General features: G+C 42.7%; 2 protein-coding genes across 2 annotated transcripts; both read right to left on the bottom strand.

The window, feature by feature from the left end:
• Positions 1 to 4027: 4027 nt before the first annotated feature.
• Positions 4028 to 6751, bottom strand: LOC125297712 (heat shock 70 kDa protein-like). The gene is made up of 2 exons (XM_048248164.1): positions 6631 to 6751; positions 4028 to 6212 (listed from the first exon to the last, which is right to left on the bottom strand). Exon 2 carries the CDS (start codon positions 6202 to 6204, stop codon positions 4261 to 4263), a length of 1944 nt encoding a protein of 647 aa, XP_048104121.1. The 5' UTR covers positions 6205 to 6212; positions 6631 to 6751; the 3' UTR covers positions 4028 to 4260.
• A 2531-nt stretch (positions 6752 to 9282) lies between these two features.
• LOC125297711 (heat shock 70 kDa protein-like) lies at positions 9283 to 12480 on the bottom strand. The gene is made up of 2 exons (XM_048248163.1): positions 12329 to 12480; positions 9283 to 11857 (listed from the first exon to the last, which is right to left on the bottom strand). Exon 2 carries the CDS (start codon positions 11847 to 11849, stop codon positions 9906 to 9908), a length of 1944 nt encoding a protein of 647 aa, XP_048104120.1. The 5' UTR covers positions 11850 to 11857; positions 12329 to 12480; the 3' UTR covers positions 9283 to 9905.
• Positions 12481 to 13038: the final 558 nt, after the last annotated feature.

Raw genomic sequence — 13038 nt, 5'->3', positions numbered from 1 at the left:
CGATAAATACCGAACGGTCCCTAACTAACACAGAGGGCTGTATATATAGGCTGACTCACAAATTCGTTAAGCAGTTTGAACAAGAAAATAAAAAAAATGCGTTAGCCTATTTTAAAATAATGTATTTTATTAAATAAAATATTCCTTGTATAATGGAATTTATTATTAAACCTAAGTGAGTAAGTCTATTGAAGGGTTGGACTCATGCTGAACCACTGATAATGTGAAAGTGGATGAATTTGTCGAGGTAGTGGTGCCACTCAGGTGAAGGATGGCAGCAGTGAGCAAAGGAGCCAGCCAGCAAAATGGACAGACCAAAGCTGAGGTGAAGAAGGGTCATTCCCCAGGGTCAGTGCAGGCCAGGGCTGGGCTCTGTTGTCCTCACAGGCCATGATGTTCAGCTGATGGTCTTCCTTGGAGAGCTCCTCTGGAACCAAGCCTTGGCTTGGTGGCTTCACATCATGTTACCTCAGGCTCCAGAGGACATTTGGTAATGGCTTGGTAGCTCTGGAGGGAGTCACCATCTGATGACCAGACTTTCCAGAGCTTTGACCATCTTGTCAACTCCCCAGCCTGCCTGTATAACGGCTTGACCACAGGGCTGGGTCCCGCTGTTCTCCCAGTCCATGGGCTCTTCTGCATCCATCGCCACGCCTGCCTGCACAGGAGCTAGGCCCCACAGAGGCCAAGCCATGCTGACCTCCCATTCCATGGGTTCCATAATATCAGTGTTAAACTAGAAATACCAAAAAACAAAATGGAAAAAAAAAATTGCTATAGACCCTTTCAACAATAAAAACAAAAACAATGCTTGAACGTTCTATTTGGGCCCCAATCTACTTCCTCTGCATTAAGATAACATATGGAATGTTAAAACGGAAGTCTTGTGGGGCCAACTATGATGCTGATAATGGAACTCTCTTGAAAGGGTCCATACGCGTCTTAAACAGTACTAGAGTAGTCACACAGAAGTAGAGTAGAATTGGAATGGTAGAATCTTGGCAGTTTTCTGACAAAAGGTGGCCATGGTGAATATGTCATAATCACTAGGTGATGATGTCACAAAGACACCCTTTTTTTTCAAATTCTCAATGGATGTTCCATGCCATTCTAAAGTTCTGAAATGAAACTGTAGGCCTACATTATACTCACACACGCACTGGCACATGTGTATACACAGACACAGACACACATACAGTACATATTGTAAAAATCTAGACATATCACATAGTGACACATGATATGACCGCTGCATAACTGCAAAAGTATATTTCCACAATGCGGATAAGAACTGTCAACAAAATAAAGCCGAAGAGGACATATTTTGACCCTTTTTCCACAATATTAAATACTTTCTTGGGGTCTTGCGTTGGTATTATCGCAGTATTTTAAAAAGTGTGTTCAATATATTCAGAAAGCACTGATAGGCCTACACAAGCTGAAATAGTTTCAAAAAGTGTGACTGTTTATTATATTACAAAAATATAGGCAAAACCTCATCATAAGTGCCTTTAACCAGGGACGCTGCTCATAGAGAGGGTGCTGGTGGGGGGGGGGGGTTGTTATGGAATAGGTTTGATTTCTCTATTTTGGTGCATTTTAAGGTGACTGCACAAACAAACCTGGCTGAACTGAGCATTCTTAATCCATAGCATAGTGTTACCGTGGCATTGTCTGTTGTCCTATTCACTTTTTCCTTGGTCATGTTTAATTGGCTATGTGCTTAATTTACCCTACCATGACTTGGAGTTTGCTATTTCTATTATTTGGATCCAATGAGTGAGACCCAGTAAGTGTTCAAAATAAAACTTTAAGCTACAATATTCTCATGATAACGTGAGTGGAATGGATTTAATGTGGACGCGCAAATAAAGATGAGATGATACAGCGCACATTTTGCTGTGAAAATGTTCTGTCTTTTAAGAGCAGGTGTAGCCTAATCCAAATCACGGCCCAATTCATCAATTAGACAACAGAATCAGTAGGGTACCAGTTTTGTTTTATTGTACCAGGCCTATGTCAAAAGCAGGCTCAAATGAAGCTGGGAAGGATTAAAGACACAGTTTCCACACCGTGGTAATTAACCGTGATAATTGAGATATTTCAAATGAAAACGGTAATTGTTGTCGTTAAGATTTTTATCATGGTTTACCGCTACACCGGTAATCGTTACATCCCTATTTAGTTATAAGGAAGCGAATGACAGTTCAGCATCCTGGTGGCTTGTGGATAGAAACGGTCTCTGTATCTGCTGGTACAGGTCCACATACTCTTGTATCTTCTACCAGATGGTAGGAGGGTGAAGAGACTGTGGCTGGGATGACTGGAGTCAGCGAGGATCCGTTTGATCTTTCTCCTGCAGCGCTGGCTGTAAAGGTCCTGAATAGTTGGTAACTCAGTCCTTGTAATGCGCTACGCTGACCTGATCACCCTTTGCAGAGCTTTGTGGTCATGGGCTGATACCATACCATGCTGTGATGTTGCCTGTCAGGATGGTAGAAACTGGTCAGTATTTCACTGTCCATACCAAACTTCTGCAGCCGCTGAAGAAAGAAGAGCTGCTGTCTTGCTGACTTTGTGACCATACCTTTATGGTGTGACCAGCTCAGATCCTCGCTGATGTTAGTTCTAGGGAATCTGAAGCAGCTGACTCTCTCCACTGCTGTGCCTCCAATGTAGATGGGTGTGTGCTCCTCTTCTGCAGTCTCCTGTAGTCCACTATCATCTCCTTGGTTTTGCTGACACTGAACAGCAGGTTGTTGTCCTGGCACCAAGATGTCAGGGTTGCCACCTCTCCTCTGTAAGCACTCATTTTCACTCGTGATACAGCCGATTATGGTGGTGTCATCAGCAAATGTAATGATGCCGTTTGAGGTGAGTTGCCATAGAGATAGAGCGATAGGTGATTGTACAACGAGTACAACAGGGGGCTTAGCACACATCCCTGCAGGACACCAGTGCTGTGTGTTAGAGTGGAGGAGATTATGTTACCCAGCTGTACCCCCTGTGTCCTGTCAGTCAGGAAGTCAAGGATCCAAGTGCACAGGGATGAACAGATGTTCAGGTCTCTCAGTTTCATGATCAGCCTGGATGGAACTACAGTATGGTGTTAAAAGCGGAACTGTAGTCGATGAAGAGCATCCGTACATAGGTGCTTTTCTTATTCAGGTGATAGAGAGCAGTGTTCAAAGCAAATGGTATTGCATCGTCTGTGGAACATTTTGGCCTATGTGGGTCTAATGTAGAAGACAGGGAGGATGTAATATGATCTTTAACTAACCGCTCAAAGCACTTCATAACTGAAGTGAGAGCAACAGGGCGGTAATTGTTAAGACAGCTCACTGTTGATTTCTTAATGACTGATGGTAGACCTCTTCAAACACGCGGGCATAACAGACTGAAGCAAGGAGAGATTAAATATGTCCATAGAGACCTCAGCCAGTTCAGATGTACAAGCCTTGAGAACAGGACCTGGGATGTTGTCAGGTCCTGGAGCTTTATGAGTATTCACCTTCCTAAGGGATTTACATACATCTCTTTCAGATAAATGAGCAGCAATCTTGCTCTAACAGAGACTCTGACCTGATTTCTTATGGGATATTTGTATTTCAAGTTCTTATGGGATATTTGTATTTCATTTATCCTTTATTTTTCTAGCAGAGACCCACTAAGATCTTAATCTCTTTTTCAAGGGAGCCCTATTTGAACACAATGCTGAACAACACAGAGTAACAAAGGACAATGGAATAATACACCATCCTAATGGTAGCTCAAAACATCACACGAGTTGGTAAACATCAGTTCAGTTGGGGAGCAGCATCGGATATGCTGACTGTAGCCTACTTTTTCATTTGTCTTTCATTTTCATTCTTACTAATGAATAACTAATTGCAGCCCTAGTGATCAGATTAACATTATTACATTTTCTGTGTGGCCTGACTAATTTTGTGTGCAGTAATTTTGAGTGGTCTGTGCGTGCATGCGCACAGCTTAGAGGGAACATAGGTCATATCCCAGGGCAACAATCTTAGATGTAAAATCATTTTTATTTACATGTAAAGTGCAGACAGAGGTATTTACCATTTTGAAAAAAAGAAAATGAGATAAGTAAATAAAATACATTTTTCAACACTTTTCAACTCATAGCATTGAACAAATAAGAACACTGCACTCAATGCAAATGAGACATTTCAAAAGTCCAGTGCATGTCTCTGTAATGAGATTCATGTGCATTTCATCATGTGCATTCCAAAGTCTATCTTAGTCCACCTCCTCAATGGTGGGGCCCTGTGAACTGGCCCCTGGGCCACTGCTTGCCTGGGCACCACAGCCTCCTGCTGGCATTCCTCCAGGCATCCCTCCCTGGTACAGTTTGGAGATGATGGGGTTGCACACCTTCTCTAGCTCCTTCTGCTGGTGCTCGTACTCCTCTTTGTCGGCCAGCTGGTTGTTCTCCAGCCAGGAAATGGCCTGGTTGCACTTCTCAACAACTGTTTTCTTGTCCTCCTCACTGATTTTGCCTTTCATGTTCTCATCCTCAACGCTGCTCTTCATGTTGAACGCATAGGACTCCAGGGTGTTCTTGGCAGCAACCTTCTCTCTCTGAACGTCATCTTCTGCTTTGTATTTCTCTGCATCCTGCACCATCTTCTCAATATCCTCCTTGCTCAACCTGCCTTTGTCATTTGTAATGGTTATCTTGTTCTCTTTGCCAGTGCTTTTGTCCACTGCCGACACATTGAGGATTCCATTAGCGTCAATGTCAAAGGTCACCTCAATCTGGGGGACTCCGCGTGGGGCCGGGGGGATCCCAGTCAGCTCAAACTTGCCCAGCAGGTTGTTGTCCTTGGTCATGGCTCTCTCTCCTTCATACACCTGGATCAGGACCCCAGGCTGGTTGTCTGAGTAGGTGGTGAAGGTCTGGGTCTGTTTGGTGGGAATGGTGGTGTTGCGCTTGATGAGGGCAGTCATGACTCCTCCAGCCGTCTCGATGCCCAGAGACAGCGGGGCCACATCCAGCAGCAGTAGGTCCTGGACGTTCTCAGACTTGTCGCCCATGAGAATGGCAGCCTGGACTGCAGCACCATAGGCCACTGCCTCGTCAGGGTTGATGCCCTTGTTCAGCTCCCTCCCATTGAAGAAATCCTGCAGCTGCTTCTGGATTTTAGGGATTCTGGTGGAACCTCCCACCAAGACGATGTCATGAATTTGTGATTTGTCCAGCTTGGCATCTCTCAGGGCCTTCTCCACAGGCTCAAGGGTTCCCCTGAAGAGGTCGGAGTTCATCTCTTCAAAGCGAGCTCTGGTGATGGAGGTGTAGAAATCAATGCCTTCATAGAGAGAGTCAATCTCAATGCTGGCCTGGGTGCTAGAGGACAGAGTTCTCTTGGCCCTCTCGCATGCTGTGCGCAGCCTCCTCAGTGCCCTCTTGTTCTGGCTGATGTCCTTCTTAAACTTCCTCTTGAACTCCTCCACAAAGTGATTCACCATGCGATTATCAAAGTCTTCCCCACCCAGGTGAGTGTCCCCAGCTGTGGCTTTCACCTCAAAGATGCCATCGTCAATGGTTAGGATAGAAACATCAAAGGTGCCACCACCCAGGTCAAAGATGAGGACATTACGTTCACCACTCTTGCTTTTGTCCAGCCCATAAGCAATGGCTGCTGCTGTGGGCTCGTTGATGATCCTAAGCACATTCAGTCCAGCAATCACTCCAGCATCCTTGGTGGCCTGGCGTTGTGAGTCATTGAAGTAGGCAGGTACAGTGATGACGGCATTGTTTACTTTCTGTCCCAGGTAGGCCTCAGCAATCTCCTTCATCTTGACCAGGACCATGGAGGAGATCTCTTCTGGGTTAAATGTTTTGTTCTCTCCTTTGTACTCCACTTGAACTTTGGGCTTTCCTCCATCACTGATGACTTGGAAGGGCCAGTGCTTCATGTCAGACTGCACGACGGGCTCATCAAACTTTCGTCCGATCAAACGCTTGGCATCAAAAACGGTGTTGTTGGGGTTCATGGCCACCTGATTTTTTGCAGCATCACCAATCAGTCTCTCTGTGTCTGTGAAGGCCACATAACTCGGGGTGGTTCTGTTGCCCTGGTCGTTGGCAATGATCTCCACTTTTCCATGCTGGAACACCCCCACACAGGAATAGGTGGTACCCAGGTCGATTCCAATGGAAACACCTTTTGCTGATGACATCTTGAATTCTGCACACAAATAGAAAATTAGAATAGAATAATTAAAAATGATAATATCTTATGTCATGATATTACTGATGCACCTTCAACTAGGCCCATCCCTCCCTATAAATATTCATGCATCATGCCCCTCCCTCCCTATACATATTCAAGTTAAATAAATTAGTACAAATATAATGCTTTTCCTATCAATTTCTGTACATTATTTTCAAGTTGGCCTTTTTTGTGGGTAGCCAGCTTATGGATTTTTGAATAGCCTAGTGGTTATTCCATAAAACATGTAATTGCAAATGTGGTCATGTTACATTTTGATAGCCTAAATAACATAGGCCTAGTAAAGAACAAATATTGTGGCTTATGGTTCTTTGCCTCATGCTAATGTGTATATAGGCCTATCATTTTGTGACATAACCTAACATTTACTCACAGTAGTTGAGATTATTTTGAAAGTTGCTTCGATGGTAAATTCGTTTGAGGACCAATTCTGTTTGTCTTCTGTCTTCTTCAAGATTATAGCCTGTCCCTTGCTGCTTTCCTTTCTTTCACTTCTGGACAGCTGTCTGAAGTTCCTATTTATATCTAGGTACACCGCACTCCAGCAGGTTCTGGAACAATCATCCAACTCTAACCAATAAAATCGCCTCCTGGTCTGCACTGACCAATACGATTGTACGTTGTGCAGATCGAAAAAAAAATACACTACAACAGCTGAGACTTTCCAGCAGCTGTTAGAACTTTCGTGAACTTTGCAAAATCCATCTGAAGTGACAGCCGGTTCCAAATAGATTGTATCGAAATTAAACAAATTCAGGCTAAGCTCTTAAGACTTTTAAATGGTAACCTAGTGGCCATTTATTAACAGTCACATCGCCGAGGTTCATATTAGTGTAAATTAGGCTATGCGTGTCTTCGCATAATATTCCCATATTGTAGGCCCTATTAGGTTTTTTTTCTTCAGGTTCTTAAGAAATATAGGCTACCTACCCCATACTACACAATTGAAGATGGAAAGCCACTCGTCAGTTCTAATCTAGGTTTTTCATTAGGCTAGGCAGACAGATGTTTTTTTTATTATTATTCCCGATCAGACCCGATCGTAACCTACGATAATATATGCATGACAGAATTTCTGGAACATTCCCCCTTTATGTTGTGGATGGTTATCGACAGACAGTCTATACGAACCATGGTGTAATCGTACCGTAGCCTATAGGCCTTTAAGGTAGGTAAAACTGATCCTGATGAACTGAATCAATGTGCCCAGGTTCTTTCCCGTGCACTGACAGGAGAATGCCTGTAGGGGGCACAAGTGGCATTTTTGTTGTGGTCGGCCAACTCAAACACAATTTCTGAAAACACCTGTCTAAGAACATACATAACGATCATGTAACTGATGCACAATAAACCATATCCAACATGCAAATAGCCTATGCTTCTGCACATCCAAGTCCATCCAAGTATTGATAAAAACATAGAATTCTGCTGGTATCCTCAATAGAATGTATTATGCGGTTTTCCTTATTAGTCAGGTAAGATTTTATACAGAAATCATTTGGCCTCACTTAGCCTACAAGACTGCTTGTTCGCAGTGAAAAAATATCTAACCTTTACTCGTAGTGGTTGAGATAGTAGGCTACATTAACTTCATCTTCTTCTTTCAGATCTAGATGGTAGAATTTATTCTAAGATTGATTCTGATTTTATTTGATTTTGAATAAAATAATCTTTTGACCAAAAAACAACAAAGGACCAACACATAGAGACCAGTTACATAGTTGAACACTCCTTCCCTTTCTGAAAATATTGGCGGATTACATGTCATAGATGATCTCATGAACTTCAGGAGACTGCAGAGTAGTACATGTCTCAGTTGTGAACAAGCTGGTACATGGAGTTGGTTCTTCTAAGTGAACACCAACAGCCGACTTCTGTCTGAGAGCCATTTTTTCTGTTTACTAATACAAGATGAAATAGAAGTATATTTTTGCCACACTGTTCTGCTATAGACACTATAAAAATGAATGCGGTGTTGTTATGCATGCAATGCAACTAATCAAATAACATCATGGAGGGGCCTGACAGTCTACAGAAAGGAGATCAGGAAAGGAGAACATCTAAAAACAAGATGAGGAGTTGCATATTGCATGATGTTTTTTGCATCTCCCAGACAATTAAAAATAGTGATTTTTGTGATTTTGTAATTCTAAGGTTTCGGATAAAATACACTGAATACTTTAAATTATATAAATGGACAAATAGCCTAACAGTATATCTCTGGTGACTGCAGACCCTTGTTCATATCTCAGAGTGTTAAAGAAGTTGACATATGTTGATATTATGTAGGAGGACCAAGATTTGGTGACCCTCTGCCTTGATTGGAAGTTGTCTAGTTTTGTTATGTAAGCAGGCTCGCAGACAGGCCCAACCCGATCATAGGGCGATGGTATTTGTAATTCAAAGATTGAAGTATAAAAGCTAGAAGTGATACCAAATGAAGAGCTGTTTGGGATCGGAGTTGAGCCAAAAGATTTGGATCAATGAAAAGTGCCAGAATTGCCATTACAACAGAGCCTACAGTGTTGCTGTTTCAGATTATCCTCAACCAGTGTCCAGGCTTGGTCAAAGCTAGAGGCGTTATGAGTTGCTAGACACTTTTAAAAATATACCTTCATTTGTTGAATGGACTTTTTGTAAAGCCCACAGACCGTCAAGGCTGACCAATAATAAGCACACAGTGCCTTCCATTGTCTAACAGGCTACATACGTTCATGTGAAATAACCTGCAATCCAGCAGATTTATGAACGTAAGATTATAATTTTCTTAAACATGTTAAATAATTTAACTTTAAACACTATTTTCATGTAATACAAAATTAACGATTCATGGTGTGAACAAAACAGGAGACCATGAAATTTAATTTTGTATAAAAATTTACTTTGGAAACCGCAACCAAGGGAAAACAGTTGACCATTTTTTTAAAGAACAATAAAAACATCTTAAAATTAGTAACATAGGAAGACAATACACCAAATATATGACATCTTGTTCCAAATGATGAAAATACCTTTGTGTAGAGTGTTTGTGTAGAATAACATTTTATTAGGCCTGTATTCTGCATTACAGATTGACCGCTAATAAGGGTGGTATAAGACCATCAAGATGAAATTGTTCATTCACCAAACTATCCCTTCTAATCTGTGGAACTGGCCACATGAAAAAGGCTTTTATTTCAAATATTTTAAAAATAATTGTAACTTATGAATTGAGACTAACATTTTCTCACAGCTGTGTTGTAATGTACACTATTACATTTTAAACACTATTTCATCATCCAATAAATATCAGGTTAATCATGGTGTGAACAAAACAGGAATCCATGAAATTTCGTTGTTTTAGACAAATTTAATTTACATGTAAACTGCATAGAGGTTTTTGCATTTCCCCTGGGGATCAATAAAGTATCTATCTATCTATCTATCTATCTATATCTAATTGTTGGCCATTTTTTTAAAGAACATCCCAAAATGAGTAAGACATGAAGACAGGAAGTAAATTACAGTACATCCAATATATTGACAATCACAAGTAAAAAAGTCACAAGTATTAACACTGTAAAAAAATATACAAATTTCAACAAATAAACAAAACATTTTGTGAGGAAGTTTCATGTGCATTTCAACATGTGCATTCCAAAGTCCATCTTAGTCCACCTCCTCAATGGTGGGGCCTTGTGAGCTGGCCCCTGGGCCATTACGTGCCTGGGCACCACAGCCTCCTGCTGGCATTCCTCCAGGCATCCCTCCCTGGTACAGTTTGGAGATGATGGGGTTGCACACCTTCTCCAGCTCCTTCTGCTGGTGCTCGTACTCCTCTTTGTCGGCCAGCTGGTTGTTCTCCAGCCAGGAAATGGCCTGGTTGCACTTCTCAACAACTGTTTTCTTGTCCTCCTCACTGATTTTGCCTTTCATGTTCTCATCCTCAACGCTGCTCTTCATGTTGAAAGCATAGGACTCCAGGGTGTTCTTGGCAGCAACCTTCTCTCTCTGAACGTCATCTTCTGCTTTGTATTTCTCTGCATCCTGCACCATCTTCTCAATATCCTCCTTGCTTAACCTGCCTTTGTCATTTGTAATGGTTATCTTGTTCTCTTTGCCAGTGCTTTTGTCCACTGCCGACACATTGAGGATTCCATTAGCGTCAATGTCAAAGGTCACCTCAATCTGGGGGACTCCGCGTGGGGCCGGGGGGATCCCAGTCAACTCAAACTTGCCCAGCAGGTTGTTGTCCTTGGTCATGGCTCTCTCTCCTTCATACACCTGGATCAGGACCCCGGGCTGGTTGTCTGAGTAGGTGGTGAAGGTCTGGGTCTGTTTGGTGGGGATGGTGGTGTTGCGCTTGATGAGGGCAGTCATGACTCCTCCAGCCGTCTCGATGCCCAGAGACAGCGGGGCCACATCCAGCAGCAGTAGGTCCTGGACGTTCTCAGACTTGTCGCCCATGAGAATGGCAGCCTGGACTGCAGCACCATAGGCCACTGCCTCGTCAGGGTTGATGCCCTTGTTCAGCTCCCTCCCATTGAAGAAATCCTGCAGCTGCTTCTGGATTTTAGGGATTCTGGTGGAACCTCCCACCAAGACGATGTCATGAATTTGTGATTTGTCCAGCTTGGCATCTCTCAGGGCCTTCTCCACAGGCTCAAGGGTTCCCCTGAAGAGGTCGGAGTTCATCTCCTCAAAGCGAGCTCTGGTGATGGAGGTGTAGAAATCAATGCCTTCATATAGAGAGTCTATCTCAATGCTGGCCTGGGTGCTGGAGGACAGAGTTCTCTTGGCCCTCTCGCATGCTGTGCGCAGCCTCCTCAGTGCCCTCTTGTTCTGGCTGATGTCCTTCTTAAACTTCCTCTTGAACTCCTCCACAAAGTGATTCACCATGCGATTATCAAAGTCTTCCCCACCCAGGTGAGTGTCCCCAGCTGTGGCTTTCACCTCAAAGATGCCATCGTCAATGGTTAGGATAGAAACATCAAAGGTGCCACCACCCAGGTCAAAGATGAGGACATTACGTTCACCACTCTTGCTTTTGTCCAGCCCATAAGCAATGGCTGCTGCTGTGGGCTCGTTGATGATCCTAAGCACATTCAGTCCAGCAATCACTCCAGCATCCTTGGTGGCCTGGCGTTGTGAGTCATTGAAGTAGGCAGGTACAGTGATGACGGCATTGTTTACTTTCTGTCCCAGGTAGGCCTCAGCAATCTCCTTCATCTTGACCAGGACCATGGAGGAGATCTCTTCTGGGTTAAATGTTTTGTTCTCTCCTTTGTACTCCACTTGAACTTTGGGCTTTCCTCCATCACTGATGACTTGGAAGGGCCAGTGCTTCATGTCAGACTGCACGACGGGCTCATCAAACTTTCGTCCGATCAAACGCTTGGCATCAAAGACGGTGTTGTTGGGGTTCATGGCCACCTGATTTTTTGCAGCATCACCAATCAGTCTCTCTGTGTCTGTGAAGGCCACATAACTCGGGGTGGTTCTGTTGCCCTGGTCGTTGGCAATGATCTCCACTTTTCCATGCTGGAACACCCCCACACAGGAATAGGTGGTACCCAGGTCGATTCCAATGGAAACACCTTTTGCTGATGACATCTTGAATTCTTCACAAAAAATATACAAAATATAAATGATTTTTTAATATACAATGAATTCTGCACAAAATATATACAAAATATAAATGATTTACAAGGTAGATATGGGCTAATGACACTAATGCACTATCAACGAGTTTTCCAATATACTGGCATTCTTTCAGGTAAAGATACAATACACTGATCAACATAAAACGTTTGTGATCACTGATCACAAACGTTTTATGTTGCCTTACCTATACTATAGGCCTGGGCTACCTGTTCTATATACTGCTTTCCCCAGCTTTATAGTATCATTGGATGAATTATTCCATAAAACCTCCAAAAGCAAATGATATGTAGTCTTGCTAAATGTCATAATCTAAACACCATTTATCAATGTCTATGCATTAGTCTACAAGGCTGTTATCCCCACCTCCAATGCCAGCAGTAGCCTAAATGTAATCATTTTTGAGACATAATAACATAATATTTACTCACAGTGTCTGAGGTTATATTGAAAGTTGTCTCGAAGGTAAATGTTCTAGTAGTAAAGTTTTGTCCTGCCTCTTCTTCTTCTGCTTTTTCAGAACTGCACCGCCTCTTCCCTCTCGTTCACCTCTGTCTGGATACTGCGATTAACACCTTTCAGACGTTCTAGTAGCCTATATATCTCAGCACACGCACTCCAGCAGTTTCTGGAACACTCAGCTAACTTTAACCAATAAAATCGTGGCTATGTGCATTGACCAATAAGAGCTACGGACACACCCACACACTAAAAGCTGAGACTTCGAACAGAAGATTCTGCAGCTCCGCAGAGGTTACATAAGTTACATAAATTATCATGCCTAGGCTACCAAATATATGTTGAAGTGTTGAAATTAAACAGACAATAATTCTAGGCTAAACGTAGCATCTTGTTTATTAAACGACGCTCTGCTCCGATCAGAATCAATTCAGTAGGCTAGTGTCTGGGATAAAGCGAAAGAAAATGAAATGTTTGCAACAACAAGAACACAAACAAATAATGACATTAACTTCCATTTAAAAATAGTCCATTAATAACATTAATGTCGATGACAAATAATTTAATGAGTAGGCTGGTTGAGAGCATTCTCGACAAACCGAGGTGCATCAGGAATATTCTACACGCTTCTGGAAACGTCTCGACAGCTGAATGAGCAAACTGCAACATGATTGGTCCGAAA

Source organism: Alosa alosa, chromosome 7 (genome assembly GCF_017589495.1).
Source record: "Alosa alosa isolate M-15738 ecotype Scorff River chromosome 7, AALO_Geno_1.1, whole genome shotgun sequence".
Classification (NCBI taxonomy): domain Eukaryota; kingdom Metazoa; phylum Chordata; class Actinopteri; order Clupeiformes; family Clupeidae; genus Alosa; species Alosa alosa.
Note: the sequence above shows the minus strand (reverse complement) of the source record. Positions and strands in the feature narration are given on the sequence as shown.

Coding starts and splice junctions, on each gene's coding strand:
- LOC125297712 (XM_048248164.1), bottom strand. CDS start 6,204: ATGTCATCAGCAAAAGGTGTTTCCATTGGAATCGACCTGGGTACCACC.
- LOC125297711 (XM_048248163.1), bottom strand. CDS start 11,849: ATGTCATCAGCAAAAGGTGTTTCCATTGGAATCGACCTGGGTACCACC.